Source organism: Phyllostomus discolor, chromosome 2 (assembly GCF_004126475.2).
Source record: "Phyllostomus discolor isolate MPI-MPIP mPhyDis1 chromosome 2, mPhyDis1.pri.v3, whole genome shotgun sequence".
In the NCBI taxonomy this organism is placed as follows: domain Eukaryota; kingdom Metazoa; phylum Chordata; class Mammalia; order Chiroptera; family Phyllostomidae; genus Phyllostomus; species Phyllostomus discolor.
In genome coordinates this window covers 175,119,638-175,140,949 of record NC_040904.2, presented here as the reverse complement: position 1 = coordinate 175,140,949, position 21,312 = coordinate 175,119,638, and the positions used below count along the sequence as shown (strand labels likewise).

The following is a 21,312-nucleotide window of genomic DNA, read 5'->3' as shown; positions in this document are numbered from 1 at the left end:
ACAATAACCACTATGTATTTTAAAGATATTTGATTCATTACAAATAACTATAATCATGACGAAAACTTTCTAATAAAAACAGGTGTAATTGTTTTCTATGTTTCCCCCCAGTAATCCATGGCTTCTGGTCCCCAGATGTCTATCACGTCACTACATGGGTTTTGCAGTCTGAGTTCTCTACCTGGCCTGACACCCAATAGGAGGGAATGAGGAACCATTTTGGGGCTCAGTTTGTTGTCAAGTGGAGTTAATCCATGCCTAATTCAGATTTCAAAGCAGAAATATTACCAATGAAGGGTAAAAAAATATAATGTATATCATTAAAGACTCTTAGACCAATGTAAAGTATTTTAAATTATGATTAAAACACCACATCATAAAGGCATGGTTATGCAATTCACATAGTTGATATCAGCAGGGACCTGAAATACAGGGTGGGGAAAAAGTACATTTACCATTGTTTGCATGGAAAATAATACAATAATTAATAAATAATAATACAAGAATAAACTCTATGTTTCATGTACCTACAATTGTAAACCTATTTTTGCCCCACCCTGTATTCAGTCCATTGAGTTTCCCCAATGTTGATTTTTTGATATCTGTTATTTGGAAAGGCACACAAACAAACAAACAAATGAACAAAGCTCAGCCTGAAATTTGATACACTTCTGGTGGAAATATCATCCTTCTTACTTTTACATCACATAAGAACGACCGCTCTATCTTTATATAAGCAATTATGTGGAGTCCTTATCAGCTCAACCCCAGATACTCTGGCAACAGATTGCCCGATTTCATTCTCATCTTTAATGATGCTGAAATTAATAAAGACAGTGCTGTTTCAGGGCATTTGTTCAATTCCCCTTAGAGACATGGTGATTCTTGAAGCAACTTGGAAGAGATTGAACTGTTAACGTTGTGGTAGTTCAGGAACACAGTGATTGTAGGTCTTAGAGAAAAAGGAGAGTGAAGACATTTTAGGATGTTGAACAATTTCTAAGTATAATGTTTTAAATTAAATCCTTTTCCCCAGAGAAAGAGTGAGCATACTCTTATTTAATATCTGTTTTAAGTTTATTTTGAAAAACTTCCTCTTGACTTAAGCAGCTACTGAAAATGTGATTTCAGAAAACAACTGTTATTAGGAAGTAGGGCTTTAAAATGTCAGGTTGCTACAGTTAAACCAAGTAAAAATGTTAAGAAATCAAATAACACAGGTAATACCTTTTATATACAGTGAAAACAGTGTGTTTTAAGGAAGAGTCGAAAAATCACTCCTTTAAAAACAACTAAGACACACTGTAGGCAGAAGGGTATCTCTATGACTATAATTTTACTCTATTCTATCCATCTGAGGATGAAAACTCAACTTTTTTGAAAAGCATAATAGAAAGGAGAGAAATCTTACTCTTACCCCTGAAAGTAGCTAAGTAAGGGTAAGGAAAAAACCAACAGAGCACACATAATCTTCAGCTGAGAAGAGAAGTGGGGGATGTGAACTTTTTTGTGAAATTGCATTAACTATGGACATGACTTGACATTTTTCATTTAAAAAAATCCGAGGTGCAAAAAAAGTTAAGGTTTATTTTCTCTCTGAAACTATAGTTAGAAAAGTGATAAAATAGGAATCAACATAGTTAAGGATTAATAAGAAAAAGGTATGTACTTGTAGCTATAATTATTTTCATCCTTATTTTAAAAAGTTTGGTATTTTAAAAGTTAATATTTTGTGATGTTGGTGTGGTTCATATACATCTAATAATCTTTTATGCTGCTTTTTAAAAGGGTCTGTGTTTTTTTTCCCCTTCAGAATATGCAGCTTGTATCAGCCTTTCAGGGAAATGCTGACACCTCTGCAGGGAAGGAGAGCTCGCTGGCCTGGCCTCTCCTTTACCTCGACTTTGCTCTTATATTTTTATTTGATTCTTTACCTTTCTCCTACACCAGGGGTATTAAACTCATTTATCTTTTTACCACTATTCTTGCAAACTCTGGAATTAGATTTCCCAGGTTCAGTGGCTGCTTCAGCTACTTACTAGCTGCATGATCTTGGGCAAGTTGCTTGCCACTCTTGGCCTCAGTTTCCTCTCCACAAAGTGAGGACAGTAATACCAACCTACTTCATTGGGTTGTTACAGTAAGTTGACAAGTGAAGTGCTTAAAACAGCATTCAATCCATAATATATACTATATATAGTAATTATTATCATCACCATAACTATTCATCAACTTACACAATTATATAGTCAACATAAATATGAAACTATCTTCTTAGTATTATATTTACATTCTTATCAAACACTAGCTACAAGGAATATTCTTATCAATTTGATCTCTTTCAGATTTAAGTACAGTATCAGTATTGTAATCTAAAATAGTAATTCCCGGCTTTTCTGTAATTTTAAAACATTTGTTATTTCACCTTTCCAGCAAATGCTATACGATGTGCTAAATTTTTTATTGAAGTGAATTGAAATTTATTTTTAAGAATGTCATGATATTCTAGAATGTCAAAACTAAGAGCCATGATCACACAGATACAGTTATACTCATCTAAACCACTTTTATAAATAATGGATGAGAGAACGCTATATCTAACTTAGGTTTGTTAGACGGGGGCACAGATAGGTCCCTTCAGTATTAAGGGACTGTGCCCCAGACTGAAAATGACTGTCGTAGCAAGTTACTGTTATCCATAGGAGTGTGCCTCATTCCGTATGTGCGTTTGGTACAGAAAAAAATGCTGAGAACTTTCTATTCATAAACCTAGATTATCTAAACCTTTTCCAAAGGGACACTCATCAATTCAGTTATGTCAGGGTGAAAATGACAAGTCACTCTTCATTCCCTTTACCTGTTACTAATGCCAAATCTTAGAGTTTTCATGAAAAAATAGATGTCCTCTTTCTTAAACTATTGTTCATATCCTTCTACAATCAGTTATCCACTGCACCTCTCAGGCCGCTCAGTTTACTGTTACTATCTTTTAATCACTCCTTTATGACCACTGTTCTTGAGGACCACCTGTTCAGAATAATGCCCATGCATTTGTGAATGAATGATCACTGACTATTATTACAAATTAACTGGGACTCTTAAAATGCTTGGGTTAGAGGAATAAATGCATTCTGTTCTGTAGAAGTGTAGTATATCCTTCATACTCTATGTCTTTCTCCTAGCATCCATCCACTATAAGGAAAATGTTTCTCATGGCTGCTCTGATGACTGGCCTTGTCTATTTGTGAAAACAAGTTTAAATCAGTTTGGGCAAATGGGCTTTTAGTTGTTGTTCCGCTAAATATTACTCGATTGCTCCTACTGTGCAGAGCTCCATTAGTGATTTTCAAGTCTAAGTCTTCAAGGTTATTATTCTCCTTTTAAGAGAAAATACAACTTGAATACAATTTTTAAGAAAATGATAGGTTGGACAGCAGCTGTATGCAACCAAGAGAAATTATGTTGCTTTATGCACAATGCCCAATCCATATCACAAGCAAGCAAAAAATCTCATTTAAGTTTTAGAATAACAACCTTAGGATCTCATCCTGCTTACTGTTTATACTCTAGTCAGATGAAATTGAGTCCTGAGGCAATGAATATAATCACACATCAGGCTGACTAGTGTCATTTGTCAAGGTACAGCCACTATGCAATAGTGACATAAAATGCTTTTCCCCTGGATTATGCCAACCCGCTTATGAGAATAACTGATACTGACATTAATGCATTTATTTAGCAACTGGTAAGTGGGAGGTCTTCTGCTAAGAGATTCAGTATAAAATCTTGTAATATTTAATTTTTATAATTGTGTTATCCATATTTTGAGCTGACAAGAGGAAACAAACTTGGAGAGTTTAATGAACTTATCCAATATCAGATAGTTAGTTATAAATATCACTTATTATTTGAACCCAAATTAATCTGACTCTGATACATTAACCATGACAGTATATGGAAAGGGGAATAGATCCTAATAATCTTCACTAGCATTTTGCATTTTAGGAGAGTAGGTGTATCACATGATGAATATAGGATTTGGAATCAGAGCTCTGTTGACAATTTGGATCAACCAACTTTTGATCTAAATAACTTTGTATAAGTTGTTTAATACCATATCTCGAGTCTCTGTTTCCTTGTTCATAAATTATTATACAGCAAAAACTGACCAGTATTTCTAGGAAGATATAAAGCAATATAAATATAGTTTTTTTTTAAAAAAAGAAAATTAGTTCAAGTGTGTAGAGAGAGGCCATTGCAAAAGGCAGTATAGTGGGAAATTCCAAAATGTAGGATTTTAATCAACCCAATGAGGAGGAAGACTATTCCAGTAAAATGAAAAGAGAAAATAAGAGCAAGAACAATGAAAATGTGTGGTGCAAAGATAATTAATATTCCTATTTGTCTAGACAAAGTATGAGTGTGTGTGTGTGGGGGGGGGTGTTTAGCTAAAGAGAAGACTGGGGTCAGGGCATGGAGACTCTTAAATGCCATGTTTAAGATTTAGAATCAGTTATGCAGAATATTTATTTAAAATCTTAGAATCAAACATTTTAAGATTAAATTGTGACTCTACTTCTTACTAGCTTGTGACTATAAATAAGAGAAATTAAACTTCATTTCTTCTTTTTAAAATAATGGTAATCAATCTTCCTGTCTCAACAAAGTCAATTAAGGACTGAGTGAAGTAATGCTATAGCTTTTAGCCTACCTAGGATATGAAGGACTTAATAAATGATTAAATGTCATTATTATATGAAGAATTTGGATACCACTTAAGACTTGACAATATAATGAATACCCCATCTACTACCCTCAATTATCTGCTGAAACTCAAGCTACCTACTATTATTTGCAGCCTTAGGTTTTGGTCCACTTAAATTTGGGGTTTTGTTTGCTGTGCACATTGATTAGCTTCAAAGTGGAAATATAAGAGAGCCTAACTAGGCCCTATTTTCTGACAGTATCGTAGCCAGCAGTGTTTACAGCATGTATTGTGACAGTTTAGACAGTTTCTGATGATGGGAAGATTGATCACGCCATTCTTTGTGTGCCCTTGCAACTCTGATACACTAACTAATCAAGGGTATTTCTGTTCTTGAAAATAACTCATTTAAGGAATGTTTTAGTGGATGGTAGAGGCTGGAAAACTGTGATGGTGGGATGTTTTAAAATCTTATTCAAGATGAGAGAGGATGCTAATTGTTCTTCAGTAAGATACTGTATGTAAATGACTATCTTGCTTGCTATTTTTAAAAGACCAATCACTAGGAATTTCTCCATGAAATTAGAAAAGGACACATCAAATCTCCTTAATTAAATGTAGGCATGTAAGTCAAGATGTCACTGTCATTCAGAAGCTACTAACGATCTGAGGACATTTTAATTATGTGTTCAGAATGTGTAAGATCTCACAGCTCTTTGAGTTCAATTTTATGGGGTAAAATCCCTTGAGTATTTAGCTGTGTTCCCAGGTGCCTTGAAAACCTGTCGGGATCCCAGTATCAGTTTATGGAAGTGGATTGGTCTTCAGGATTCTAAGTATAAAGGAGAGGAAATATAATTGTACTTACATATACCTTAACTGATAAGGAACAAGTATTTTCATGTGTTTTATGTCCTCTGAAACTCACAACATCATAAGAAGAGCAAAGAGGAAAGAATTTAGTGTTTAGAGTTAATGAAACAAAGGCTCAAAGAGATTTATTGACATGTTCAATGTCAGAGTGCCAACAAAATAATTTCAGAGAACTGAGTCCTTTAGCAATATTCTGTCCAATACAGCATACCCACTGAGAGACTAAATACTTTCATCAATACTTATTATAAATATAATAAGAACTGCTGGCTATCACCCACACAAATATTAGCTCTCTTAAAGAAAATCTTAAGATATAAGCAATCTTAAGCAAGTAATACCAAGTCTCCCATAAGCATCATTTAGATAATATTATAAGATACGGGGTTCCTCTGTTAACTTTGTAAAAACACATTACCACAGCAACACAACACATTCTCAAGGACTTCAAATTCATACTTCCCTTTAGTAATTTAATTGTTGGAATCTGTGAGCCAGGCATTATGGAGAGCCTTTAGATAAATTGTAATTACTTGAACCTGTAATTATGCTAATGAGGTTGGGGTGAATAATCGTGGGTCTAATCATGGAAACACCCTGGGTTTCTGAAATAGATGACCGCATTACTTGTGCTCCCTTTCCGAGCTGCTTTTAACTTAATCATTCACATGTGTGCCCATGTGCTTTTTCACACTACCAAGAATGTTAGGTTGAAACATATGTCATTTTAATTATCTTTTTATTTTAAATCCTCACCCAAGGGTATGTTTTTATTGATTTGAGAGAGAGAGGTAGGGGGAGACAGACAGACAGACCGACAAGCAGGCAGGCATCCGTGTGAAGAGCATCAGTCTGCTTCTTCCCTGATGTAGCCTGACTGGAACCGAACCCGCAGCCTCGGCATGTGTCCTGAGTGGGAATCAAACCTGCAAACTTTTGATGTACAGGGTGGTGCTCTAACTAACTGAGCCACCCAGCCAGGGTCATGTTTAATTATCTTTTTAAAAAACTACAATGCAAATGTTCCTTATTTAAAATTTCATTTTGCTGACTAAGAACAATGCTTTTAAATCTTTATCAACATTAATCTTTATATTATCATATTTATAAATTACTTTATGTTATAATCTCCCTCAAATTATTTTAATAGTTTTTATTGTATTTTGCTGAGTTCTATTTTAGGAATATATTTTATATACATTATCTCATTTAATCTTTACAACCATGTCAGAACACTAAAATTTAGAAAACTTTCCAAGTTATCACAATTGGACAATCAAGGATTTGAACCACATTCTGCCGGATTACAAAATAGATTGTCTTAATGACTGTACTATGGGTGAATATGTAGTTTATTAATTTAAGAGAAAGTATTGAAGTCCATTGCTTGCTCCTCCAAAACATTAAGATTGTGTGCTGAAATGACACTGACACCTTCTTCACTTTCCTATTTAAGGGGCTAAAGCTCACAACCATTTTCCCCTTCAGACATCCTAAAAGATATGGAGACTAAAGTGTGCAGAAATTTAGTTGAATTAACTCCTTGTTTGTAATTATATATTTTAATTATATTGGTTATGAATTATTTTTCTTTCTATTATTCTTTTTAAATTCTAACAAAATTGTGAATCATATATACAAAAAATATCATTGTATATTGCTACATATTATGTTATTTTTATGGTTATATAGAATCCATATATTTTATATATAATTTATATATTTATTGTGCTTTTAAGATCTATTTCTTCACCTTTCTAACCATAATCTATAAAGAAAGTATGACAATATCTACATTTTTGGTTTGCTTATACTAAATTTACCTACTCTGAATATGTATCAGCTGCTTTAAAATATATTTAATCTTTGTTGCAGACTAAACAATGATTAAATAAACATCGTTAAAAAGTCCATTATGTTTCTAGATTCTTTTTTTTTTTAATTTATTTTTAGAGAGGGAAGGGAGGGAGATAGAGAGAGAGAGAGAAACATCAATGTGCGGTTGCTGGGGGGTTATGGCCTGCAACCCAGGCATCTACCCTGGCTGGGAATCGAACCTGCGACACTTTGGTTCACAGCCCGCGCTCAATCCACTGAGCTACACCAGCCAGGGCTCTAGATTCTAATTTTACTAAAAATCTCAATACTTTATGGTAATAATAAAGTAGATAATAATAAAATAGTAATAAAAATAACTTACTAACAATTCAACTTTATATATCATGGATCTAAAGTCCAAAGGGAAGTAATTGATGCTTATTCTAGGCCCTGTTACTGAAAGGGAACCTCATAGAGAATCCACCAATTAAATCAAACAGAACCTGAAACTCTTAAGTTCAATTTATTTACGTATCAGAACTGATGACAGCTGTTCACAATGACAAAAATAAATAATTTTCATTAAATATCTTACCTGCACAATGTCCCTTTCAGCATATTTTCCTCTGGAGGAAACTCTTACATCATCTCCATCCAACTCAATCATTGCTTGAAAATAAAATGGAATTATTAAGCCAGTGTATTTTAGCCATTTACTAAAACAATGTAGGCAATAAGGAAATCAAGATGCATGAAGCAACGATACACCCTCTCTAAAATCAGAAAGCTGTTGATCCCTTCATCTTCTCAGCCATTTCTCTCACAGAGCTTGACTGAGGGTAACTGTACACATGAAGCAAAGCCACGTCCTGTGACCCTTTCAAAGACAAGAAGAGCCAATGCAGTAGAGAATAGTCTTGGGGCGCATCTGCCCATCCCAGGGGTTCTCAAATCTGGGTTATACGCTTTACATGACTGAGCAAGTGGTACTAATCCATTCAATTTTACTTTTTTTTTCTAACTTAAGAAACTTGGTGCTAATCATCACAGAATTTCCAAAAACGATTTGAACTGTACTCTTACTGAAATATAAAAAAGCTATATATCCATAGTCTAATTTCCACTTTAAAAATAGATTTAAAAGCAAAGAAATATTTGCTCTGCCCTTATACTGACTGGATAAAGTATCATTTTTCTCAATATGATTTTTTGTTGGCTAAGAGAGAATTTCAACATCACACGGATCAGCTGGCATTTGGGAATGCAGCAATGTAAGGGTTCATTTGGTGATACAGTAATGTTATGCTGCAGTTAAGGACATTTTCCAGAGTTTATTAGGTTTTCAGTGAGATTCTCTAAATAATTAATTACATGAGGAATGCTAATTTGTGCTTAAAGTATAATTTTATTACTGATAATTCATTTTCTATACACATGACATTCACTAGGCTCATAAGAGCCACTTGCAATTATAATGTTTGCCTCTGAACCCCCCAAAACTTATTGCTCAGTCAGAATATAACCCTCACATTTTTTTGTTATTTTCTTTAGTGCATGAATAATGCATTTGGATTAAAAACGGTGTTTTAAATGTTATTTTTCTACACATGGCCCATGAGTCTGAGCTGAATCATCACAAGTACACATAACTGATAGACAGCCACCACTCTGATTGTTTAGATGGACAACACAGGTCATAACACAGCAATATGTGTGTGAACATATGACTGATGACAAGGTAATTAACTTACTCAAACTATGGAAGACCTAATTTTGTCTCCCCTATTTTTTTAGGGATATGCATAAAAGAACTCATTATACTCAAATACTTTCAAGAGTTAATTCCTCCTTATGGTTTAGATGTGTTTTCAAATTTTTCCTACTACTTTGAGATACAAATGTGTATTGATAATGACATGCTGGTAAAAGTTCTCCTTTCATTATTGAATTTGCTAATTAAAGAAAATGACAGTTATTCACACAATAATATGTTAGAACGAGATCCTATAAAGTATCTCCCACTTTCCAGAGTGTCTTTTGGGTTAAAAGGCTGCGTGTGGCAAGGCTACACTTTTGAGAGCAAGGAGAAAAGAAATGATGAGCAAGTGGTGGGAGGGTGGTGTTCGCCCTTCAGGTTTACGGATTATCTTGTCCCCAGGGAGCCTGATGCTGTAAGCCCCAGCGCCCCACCAGTACCTGTCCTTGGAAAACGTGTACGAGAGATAGGCCTGCAGCACTTTCCAGCCACAGGAGACGGGATGAAACGAGAGCCCCTTGCAGTTCATCCCTTCTTCTAATGTGAGTGGATCAAAGCCGGTAGCCAGGTGCTGCTTTAAATTGACTTTTTGCCTTTTAAGGATAAAGAAATCTTTATCCTTAGATAAAGATTTAGCCTTGAGAAATCTTTCTTCTTAATGAAGGTGCTTTATAAAGAAGTAAAAAGTCAATGGGGGAAATTTTTACAGAAAGTTGTAAATTGTTCTTATTAAACTATAGAAATCAATTTGAATGAGCATTAATCTAATAGTTTATTCCAACTTTCTTGACCTACAAAAAATGTATGACGAAATATTTCCTTTCTTGCCCATGTGAATCAGGTGTAGATTTTGCATTTAGGTGGTTAACTGATAAAATTTGCAAGCTTTATATCTTTTTTCCCCCATATCAGTTTGTAAGTATGACATGTAAACTTACTCAATGGTACTCTTGGCGTAAGTGCCCAGAGAAAGGCCCTTCTGATAAGACAGCAGGAATCTGAATGGAAGTTGGAGATTTTCTATATTAAACATGAGTATTCTGTCCTTTTCTTCTTAGCCATGGATGTGTTTTGAGAAGAAAGTAAAAAACCCTTTAGAGAAGCACCTACTGTTTCCTAGAGGAATAATCTAATTTTTTAGTACCAGGCCTGGAGGATGGTCCATCCCATTTAAACCTCCACCCTGGTGAGAGCAGAAACCAAGTGGTGCAGGACCCTAGTTCCCTGTCCACAGGTTTGCCAGGGAAAGTTTCCCTCTAACTCCCAGGTGGGAATTCCACTGGGATGGAACTTCCCTCTTGGTCTACAATCTTCACTCACTTTTCCATTTGGAAAGTGGAAGGATTCATGGGATTAGTAAGATCAGGAGAAAAAACTGACCCTGAATCTCTCTTTCTTGGAGCTGCCTGTCCTCAGGTTGGAGGCAGTTCCTCCCTGTGGCATGCTCCTGTATGGAGGATGCCCCTGTGGCAAGACCCCGCCCCTCTATGGAGGAGGCCTGGAGATAAGGGTGTGCTCATTTAATATTGGGGGAAGAAAGTAGTGGGAAGTCTGCCTCTGTGTACTGGTTAACCCAGATTCCAATTCTGCATCACTGGTAATAAAGCTTATTGTTTGGTCCCTGTCTGTTTCCTGTGTATCTATTTTTTCCCCCATTACTTCAGGAAGTCGGAGAGGGAAATGATGAACAATCATACCTCAAAATGCTAATAAATAATTCATTGGGAACTAAAGAAAAGAACAAAATAAATAGCAGTATCTTTTGCACTAAATAGAAATATACAACTAGAAATATACACCAGAAGAATCAGTGGCTCTGTATTCAAACATTATGTGTGGGGGCTCTTGAATAGGTGACCGGGGTTGCCACCTCTGAGTTCAAACACCTGCTAGTGGACTTCCTAGGAGTCTCAGAGACCTGAGAGGTACCCAATCGGAGGTGTATCCTTGAGAGGCAAAAGCAAATTCGTAGCTGAAGAAGAAAGCAATAGTTATTTTAACCTAGCAGTGGGTAAAGATTGTGAAATCTCAGCCAGTCACTAATTAATGCAGATGACCAAGTGCACAGAGCAATAAGAAAAAAGATGTTTTAGCTTTCTTGACTCCAGAGAAGGGTGTCATATTCATGCCTGAAATACAATGCAAGCGGATGCAAATATCCAGAGACAGAAAATGGTAGCAGAAGCAGCAGCCATCAGGCCAAATGACATTTTGCTTTAGAAAATGGGAGATTATAATGATAAAAAGGATGCCCATCCAAGCATGGAATTGAAGGGAGGAATGTTCAGAGTCAGCAATGTAATTTTGCTTGTGGTTCTTTATCTGAGACAGACAGATGTATACTGCCTTTATGGAGGAGGCACTGGTGGTTAACTGAGAACCAACACCGTGATGATCATACTGAAATTAGCTACCAACATGCCTAAATTAACTTAACATAACATAGGTTGTTCCAAAATCCTAAAATTATTTTCATTTCCAAAGTCCCAAGCTAAAGAAACTGTCATTGTTAATATAAAACACCTGAACTAGGTGAATGTTATGAAGTCATGCAGGTACAGTCCAGTACAGAGTTCTCTGGAAGGAATTCACCAGATAACTTGTCAGAGACTATCCTTTTTTCACTTGCACCCTAGGCTTGTGCTCTGACTGGGAACTGAACCCACAACCCGTTGGTGCATGGGATGATGCCCCAACCAATTCAGCCACCAGGCCAGGGCTAACAGGCTGTCCTTTAAGAACTTTTCCCAGATCACTAATTACACAAACACACCAGTCACTTAGCATTTGACCATGACCTGAGCCCAAACAGAAAACTAACTACAAAGTAAGTCAATTTAGCATAATTACATAAACTCCCTTTAAATCTTATATGGTCAGTTCTATTTTCATTTTGTACTTTCATATGAAAGAACACATATTTATACAGCTAATGTCTATCAACTAGTATAGGACTAAAAATCCATTAAAGTGGAATTTTATGCTGTGTTAACATTTCTATTCACAACCTAATGGTTTATTAATTTAGTGTTCATTCTCAAAGGTTTTTAGTAAACCTGAGGGTACTTTGCCTTGGGAACAAAAACTCAATTTATCTCTCTGTAAGTCTTTAAAAAATATTATTTTGAGCTACAAAGTGTCTCTACTGAAATGGAAAGATACATGTTGTATTAATCTATACCAGAGGGGCAATGTTCTACTCGGGAGACAATCTTTTAATCTGCTTACTTTAATAGACTTCATTGTGAAAGATCAATATTGATGCCTAATGTCCATGGATGTTACATACAAACCTACCTGCACACTCACATTCATATATTTTAAAAAGAGTGATAGGAACTCAAGAGCGTGATGAGTTAGATTAAATTAAATAAACTCCCAAGGAATACTATTGGATTTTGTTACTCACCATCAAATTCTGCTGGTCCAACACCAACTATAATTATTGACATCGGAAGTTTTGAAGCCTTCAAAGAGAATACACAATGAGTTCACACTAGGAAATTGAGTTTGTAAGAAAAGAATTAAGATGTAAGAAAAATTAATATCTTGTTTTATTTTACCTTTTTACACAGATGTTCATTAAAGTATTTAGGAACATATTTAAAAACAAAACAGAATACTATACTAATTCCACGCTTACACTTTCCCAGCTCTGTACACAGGCTAACTCAGTGGGACATCCTTCAGGACTGACCAGCCTTGGATAATATAAAAAAGAAAAAGCACTGAGATTTAGCTCTCACTTGCCATTACCAGCCCAAATCTACCTAAGATGACTTTGGGTATCCTTAGTCAATCATTTTTCCTGTTCTCTCTCCTCTCGAAAGCCTTTCCGCTGCTAAAGGGGGGAAGGGTAGCATGTTTGTGAAACAGTGGTACCCTACTCTATCTCATTTTTACCCAAGTTTAGGAAAAAGAATTTGTATAGCAAATAAAGGAATACAAATGGTAATTATGGAAAGTTATTTATTAGTATGGCTAATTTAAGTATTAACTACCCATAAGATTGTGTGGGACACTGATTATGTTATGGCATGTTTTCTCATGGTGTCTATCATTTAAATGAAATCATCACTTTAAAATAATTCAATAGTAAAAATTTGAGATCCAGCTACAGAATGATGCTACAGTATAGCAACCACATCTTCCTCTAGGAAGGTCACTGAATTATAAATAATTGTTCCTCAGTGCACCGTGTCCTATTAGTTTAAACCTTCATTATTAAGTCCACAGTTTAAAGTGTACACTCATTCCACTGACCAGAACATTAAAGAAATCCGGATAAACTGCACCCAATGTGTCTACTTAAAAAAATGAATGTGTGAGCCTCTATTCCTCCTCCTCCTTTTTATGTTTGTTTTTTTCTAAGCATATGTCTATAAAGCCCTTGATTTTCCCCTACATGAAACTATTTTTCTCTCATGCCAAAGAGCTAATTGTATTTTCCCCATGCTATTAACAATTATGAGGCGTGATAAACATTCATGCCACCTATTTATACTATGTGTCTACTTTGCGTCAAACGTTGCTAAGCCTGGTTATAGAAGGGGGAGTAAAAACAGAAATAATTTTATTGATTATAATCTAGTACATGTAGATGTTATAGCTTATGGACTAATAAAGAAGACAATCAAATAATCATTAAATATAACACAATTAGAAATAATAATGAGAAAAATGTTTTTTGAATGAAGTCCAGTTCCTATTTAGTTCTGTAGAAACAGAAATTAGCACAGTTCTGTAACTGAAAAACCAATATTAAAAAACATTTCACACAAATTATAAAATTGTGTACAAGTACATCAAACTAAAAGGTAAATGAACACACTCAGGTTATAAAGGTAGTGTTATTATCTTATTTTTTATTTTCTGGAAGTACCAGTAATTTTGTTACAACTCAGTTATCCATATCCTTAGCTTAGTACTTACAGATCGGATCAGTGGTACAAATGTGTCTGAGTAATGTTAACAATGCAACTGGCTCCAAAGGCAAGGGCATTTGTTTCACTGTGGAGTCAACAAGACTCTGGTCTCAACCTGAGTTGCATGCTGTCCCTTGGCCAGCCCAAGACCAAATGGCCCCTACTTACATTCACTATAGACTCCTTTGTTTGAGCCATATCTGAGATAACGCCATCTGTCACAATCAGGAGCACAAAATACTGGGAGCCATCCTTTACAGAAGAAGCATACCTGAAAGGGAACAAAAGGGTAAAGAATAGCACAGAACATGACAGTTCCTTTCTCTGCAATGGTTGCTAAACATAACTTGAAATACTCAACAAATCTTTTAATCACAGGAAAGTATGTAAACATATATTAAGAGCCTGTATCACACAAACTCTCAAATACAGGCTTTCCTGAACTACTAGCACACTAGAATAGCAGCAGCTTTACTGCATACTGGCACACGGAAACGCCTGGCTACCTTACAAATGTATTCACTGATGAAAGGTGAGTTGGAGAAGGGTACGTTGAGCACAGTGAAATGGATATAACTTTTGGAAACAGGCATTCTGGCTTGGTAATATATTATGCGTATGATCTTCGGTAAATTACTTAAGCTATCTGAACTTTATTTTTTTGGTCTTAAAATCAAGATAACATACTTTTGTATTGTTAATAATGAAACCACATGTATGGTACTCAAAACATAAAGCAGTTCTACATGTTAATAATAAGCTTAAGTGCTTTTTTTGGAGCAAGGTGGATGGTTGCACAACATTGTGAATGTGTTCAATGCCATCACACAGTACTCTTTAAAATGGTTACTTTTAGGTTCTGTGAATTCTACCTGAATTAAAAAAAAAGCAACAGAAGAAAAGCTTTTTGAAACATCCATCATTCAAGTTCTTAACACACCTTAAATTGATGAACGCTGGCACAAAAAGACAAAAATTAGGCATGTAAGACCATAAAAAAGAAAGAAATCTTACCCTTTGCAACTGCATGGATAAACCTAGAGTATTAAGCTAAGTGAAATAAGCCAGTCACAGAAATATCACTACCATATGGTTTCACTTACATGTGGAGTCTAATAACCAAAATAAACTAACAAAGAAAACAGAAACAGACTCATAATTCAGGGAACAGACTGACAGCTGTCAGAAGAAATGGGGGTTGGAGGACTGGGTGAAAAAGTGGGGTAGGGGGAGGTAGAAGAGGTAAAGCGGAGATAAAGGGTGATGGAAGGAGACTTGACTTGGGGTGGTAAACACAATACAATATGCAGATAATGCATTATAGACTGTACACCTGAAATCTATATAATGGTATTAACCAGTGTCACCCCAATAAAGTCAATTTAAAAATGTGGTCCGTTATTCCTAGTCCCCCCAAAAGTCAAGCATGTAATAAGAACACAGTACTTAAATAAGTTTATCAGAAGTCTCACCAAATAATAGCAAATAATTTAAAGGGAAACTTTCTGAACATTATATTTTATTACCAGTATATCTGTTTTGCATCATGTTGTATATTCTGGGTATCTAAACTATAATTCTCAACAAGTAAACTTTTATGATCTTTAGCACATAACTAACATGCAAGTCTTATCTAGTAATGAGCAAGCATTATAGACATTTTGGGAGGCATTGAACTACAAGACTTTGTTATATTTCTGTAAAAGTCATTAAGTGAATCATTGAAAATTTAAGTTCAAAAACACTGTCACTGATATCAGTGAAATTCCTTCACAGCCTGAAGGATCCTAAGGAAGTAAGTTTGAACAGGTCAAGAACAGATCAACAGCATAATATTTCAAGACAAAACTCATTTTTGGAGAGCAGAATTAACTACCATATGAATAAGAAAAATATTTACAACTTTGCCAGAGACTAGAGAAACTAATAATTTCTCATGCTGCTAATAAAATACTTTTACAGATTAATGAAGAGACTACAGTAGTGGCCTGTACACAGTACCAGGTGCAAAGGTAGTATTAAACTAGTGCCACAAATGTAGAGTCAGAAACAGCCCCATGGTACTGCACAACTGACCTCAGACATGGAAAATGTGTATTAATTTGATTGTAACACAACCAATGGAAAACAATCCAAAGCAGACATGAGTCTCTTCTATTTTACCCTTAACTTTTTTTCTCAAGAAAAGAAGTTGATCATCTCCCTCAGGAATTCTTTTCTTAAATTTTTAAACCTGCCGAGATTGTGGCTGATGTGAGAGATACAATTTTCTTAAATAACCATTATTTTTTAAAAAGTGTTTCTTACTGACTCCACTTCAGAAGCAGGAGGTTTTGTATTTCGTGTGACTGACTGAAGTCTATAAATAGGCATGAGAAAAGCTTCTATGAGTACAACAGAAAGGCTTTTATACTTTTCTTTCCGCAACATGCTCTTAAAATGACAAATTTCTACCAGGTTCAAAGACAATATGAAATATTGAGTATTATGCAGTTTTATAAATACCTTAAGCTGGCTTAAGGGTCTGATTTTTTTTTTTTGTATTTACTTTTTACTTCTCTTTCAATGCTTCTTTCTTCTATGGAGAAAGTCTCAGTTGTTAGTATGTCTTCCCCCCAGCTTGAGTTATAATTGGTATACCGAAAACTGCACATAATTAATGTATAAAATTTGATGAGTTTAAACATATGTATATACTTGTGTTACCATCAAAACAATCAAAATTGTAAATATATCCCTAAGCTCCAAAAGTTCCTTTTTGTTCGCGAGTGTGTGTGTGTGTGTGTGTGTGTGTGTGTGTGTTAAGGCTATTTGAAATAAAATCTAGCCTCTTAACAAAATTTTAAGTGCACAGCCCTGGCTCGTGTGGCTCAGTGAATTGAGTGCTGGCCTGTGAACCAAAGGGTCGCTGGTTTGATTCCCAGTCAAGGCACGTGCCTGGGTTGTGGGTCAGGTCCCCAGTAGGGGGCACCTGAGAGGCAGCCACATATTGATGTTTCTCTTCCTCTCTTTCTCCCTCCCTTCCCCTCTCTCTAAAAGTAAATAAATAAAATCTTTTTTTTAATTGTGGCTTTTTAAAAATATTTTATTTATTTATTTTTAGAGAGGGAAGGGAGGGAGGGAGAGGGGGGGAGAGAGAGAGAGAGAGAAACATCAATGTGCAGTTGCTGGGGGTTATGGCCTGCAACCCAGGAATGTATCCTGGCTGGGAATCGAACCTGGGACACTTTGGTTCCCAGCCCGCGCTCAATCCACTGAGCTACGCCAGCCAGGGCTTAAAATCTTTTAAAAAATTTAAGTGCACAATACCTTGTTAACTACCGGCACTACATGGTACAGCGGAGTTTCAGAATTTATTCATCTTGTAAACATGCACCTTTATACCAACTGAGTATCTAATCCACATAACCCTTTTCCCCAACCCCTGATAACCACCACTCTATTGTCTACTTCTGTACATTCAACTGTTTCAGATGCCTCATCTAAGGGGAATCATGCAGTATTTGTTCTCTGATGACTGTCTTATTTCACATACCATGATGTCTTCCAGGTCTATCCATGTTGTTGCAAATGGCAGGATTTTTTTCTTTTTAAAGGCAGAATAATATCCATATCTCGGGTGTTGTAAATAATGATGCAGATATCTCTTTGAGATCCTGATTTCAATTGTTTTGGATATATATTCAGAAGGGGGATTTCTGGTGGCTCTATTTTTATTTTTTGAGGACTCTCTACATTATTTTTCACAGTGGCTGCACCAACTTGCATTCCCACAAACAGTGCACAAGGGTTCCAATTCCTCTATATCCTCACTAACACTTATCTTTTGACCATTGTGTAATACAGCTATCCTAAAAAGTGAGGTGATAGCAGCTCACTGTGGTTTCAGTTTGCATTTCCCTGATTGGCAATGTTGAGTATCTTTGCATACAGCTGCTGGCCATTTCTATGTCTTCTTTGGAGAAATGTCTATTCAAGTCCTTCACCCATTTTTTAAATTGGATTCTTTTTCTTTTGCTGTTGAGTTCCAGGAGTTCTTTATATATTTTGGAACATAACCCCTGTCAGTTATATAGTTCACAAATATTTTCTCACTTTCCAGAGGTTCCATTTCATTTTATCTTCTTTTACTCTGCAAAGGATTTTCAATTTGATGTAGTCCTACTCATCTCTGTATTTTTGTTTTTGTTGCTTGTGATTTTGTCATACCCAAGAAATTGACAACACCAGTATCAAGAAACTTGGTATTGCTACATTAATTTCAGGTGTACAATATAATAATTTGATGTCTATATACCAACCAAAGGTTAGTTTCCTTCTGTTACCATATATTTGACCCCCTTTACCAAATTTGTTCCCCATCCCCCCACTTTCCTTCCCCTCTGGCAACCACCATTCTGTTGTATCAGGGATATTTTCTTGTGGTCTCTTTGTCTGTCTTTGGCATCAGGGTGATGCTGGTCTCATAAAATAAGTTTGGAAGTGTTCCTTCTATTCTTTTGGATGAGATTAAGAAGGATTTGTACTAATGCTTTTTTAAACAGTAAAATTCATATATGTATCCATATGTTCCTGGGCTTTTCTTTATTAGCAGGTTTTTGATTACTGATTCAATCTCCTTGTTTTTGTCTGTACAGGCTTTCTGTTTCTTCTTAATTCATTCTTGGTAGGTTGTATGTCTCTAGGAATTTCTCCTTTTCCTCTAAGTGGTCCAGTTTTTTGGAATATAATTGTTAACAATAGTCCTTTGTTAATAAATTGTTAATAATTTACTTCTGTGATACCAGTTTCATGTCTCCTCTTCCATTTCTGATTTGGAAGTCACTGGGCACTCCTTTTCTTAGTCTAGCCAAGTGTTTGTCCATTTTGTTTCTTTAAAAAAAACAACTCTGATTTTTATCCTTTTTCTATTGTTTTTATTTTTATTTTCTACTTCTTTTATTTCTACTCAACTCGTTATTATTTCTTTCCTCTGCTAACTGGTGCTTAGTTTGTTCTTCTTTTTCTAGATCCTTGAGATGTAATGGTAGGTTGTTTGAGATTTTTCTTTTTTTAGAAAATGGTGCTTATCAGTTTAAATTTTACTCTTAGGACTGCTTTTGCTGAATCCCATTATTTGGGCATGTTGTATTTTTATTTTCATTTGTCTCAAAATATTTTCTAATTTCCATTTCCTTTTGATTTCTTCTTTGATCCAATGGTCATCCAATGTTATGCTAAGTTCCACTTATTTGTGAGTACTCCTGATTTCCTTTTTGTTATTGATTTACAGGTTTTTTTCCATTTTGCTCAAAAACAATACATTGGAATGATTTCAATCTTATTAAATATGTTCAAATTTGCTTTGTGACTACTGTGTGATCTGTCCTAGAAAATACTCCATGTGTGCTTGAAAAGAATGTGTATTCTACTTCTGTTGAATGGAATGTTCTGACATCTGTGTTGGGTCCATTTTGGTCTAGCAGTGAAGTCTAATATTATTGTACTGTTGTCTATTTCTCATTTCAAATATGTCAATTTTCGCTTATATATTTTGGTACTTTGCTGTTAGGTGCATACCTATTTGTAATTATTGTCTTTCTGTGTGAATTGACACCTTTACAATTATTTATTCTTTTTAATGAAGGTTGTACTTATCTAAGGTATAGAACATGATTTGATATACCTAGCAAAATGATTAGTCGTTAATCATCATACCATCTTATCACATAGTTGCCATATTTTTTGTGATCAGTGTACCTGAAATTTACTGTTAGCAGATTTCCAGTATTCAGCATAGTATTAACTATACTAGTCACACATTACATCTCTAGATCTATGCTTCCTACATAAACCAACTTTGTACCCTTTGACCAAGATCTCCCCATTTTCCTACCTCCCCACCCTTGTTAACCACCATTCTAGTCTTTACTTCTGTGTATTCAACTTTTAAAAATTTCACATATAATTGAGAACATGCAGTGTTTTTCTTTTTGAGCCTTGCTCATTATACCTAGCATAACATCCTTCAGGTTAATCCACATTGTTGCAAATGGCAGGTGCTCCTTTTTTAAGGCTGAATGTGTATGTGTGTGTATTCTCACATAAATTGACCCTTTTATTCTGTAATGACCTTCTCTGTCTCCTGTGACAGAGGGCTTTTTTTATTTTAAAGATTTTATTTATTTATTTTTAGTGATAGGGAAGTGAGAAAGAGTAGGAGAGAAACATTGATGTTTGAGGGATAATAAATTAGTTGCTTTTCACATATGCACCCAACCAGGGACCAGGCCTGCAACCCAGGCAACCACCCTAACTAGGAATCCCTGCTTCTCGTACCAGATAACCAAGAGGGAATGGGGAGAGGCAGGAACAAGTGCAATAGAAATCAAAATGGTACAAGGGGGAGGTGCTGGACTGGAGAAGCGTATTAGTCTTGCCTGGGGAAAAGATTAGTTGGGAGGTGGATCCATCATTAGAAAGTTTGGGAATTGATTGGTTATTTTGAGAAAGCACCTCCTCTGTCCCGCACCCAAGCTAATATAATTCCAGGGGAACAAAGAAGTTTCCTCTCTCTTGACCAGGCAACCTGCACTGGCCCCACATGTTTGCAGGTCCCCTCTCCTATAAACCACAGGACCCACGGCCATGCCACTCCACACGCAGGCTCCAGGAGGGCACCTGAAGTGGACTACACCAGAAACACAAGCTAGGCTAGCTGGATGCTAGGCTGAACTGTACTATGATATAAACACTGGGCAGTGGCCTTCATCCTGGCCCCACTGAGGAAAAGGCTGGATATTTTTCCATGGTGAGACAGGCAGCAATGGGACATCAGGAGGGGAACCTCCTTAACTGTACATCATCAGTAACCCATTCCACACAGCCACATCTTCCTGTGCAGGTCTCAGGAAATTCTTTTCTTTAGTTAGGTACCACAAAAGCCCCATTTCCATGGGTACCTAAAGGTAGTCTCTGATTTTTAATTTGGTTTTGATTTACAACATAATAGTAACACGTTTCTTGTGGGAGATGTGATAGTTACTCTTATGTGTCAAATTGTCTAGGCTATAATATCCAATTATTGAGTCAAACCCTCGAGAAGGTATTGCTGTGAAGGTATTTTGTAGATGTAGTTAACATCTGCAATTAGATGACTTTAAATAAAACTTCCCCTGACAATGTGGTGGACCTCATCAAATCAGTTTTAATTAAACTGTCCTAACAAAACTAGTTTAAAAGCAAAAGCAATTGTG

At 35.7% G+C, this 21,312-nt stretch overlaps 1 protein-coding gene across 2 annotated transcripts in view; it reads right to left on the bottom strand.

Moving 5' to 3' along the window:
• The window catches only part of CPNE8 (copine 8), a 175,436-nt gene that overhangs the window by 1,073 nt on the left and 153,051 nt on the right, over nt 1-21,312 (bottom strand). Inside the window, exons 17-20 of one of the 2 annotated variants that reach the window (XM_036019176.1) lie at nt 14,246-14,348; nt 12,562-12,619; nt 7,992-8,065; nt 578-952 (exon numbers count right to left, since the gene is read on the bottom strand). In XM_036019176.1, coding sequence (XP_035875069.1) covers nt 914-952; nt 7,992-8,065; nt 12,562-12,619; nt 14,246-14,348 — 274 coding nt within the window. In that variant the 3' untranslated portion in view covers nt 578-913. Of the gene's footprint in view, nt 1-577; nt 953-7,991; nt 8,066-12,561; nt 12,620-14,245; nt 14,349-21,312 lie in introns of those variants that run through there. The other variant, XM_028532678.2, reaches the window with a different exon arrangement.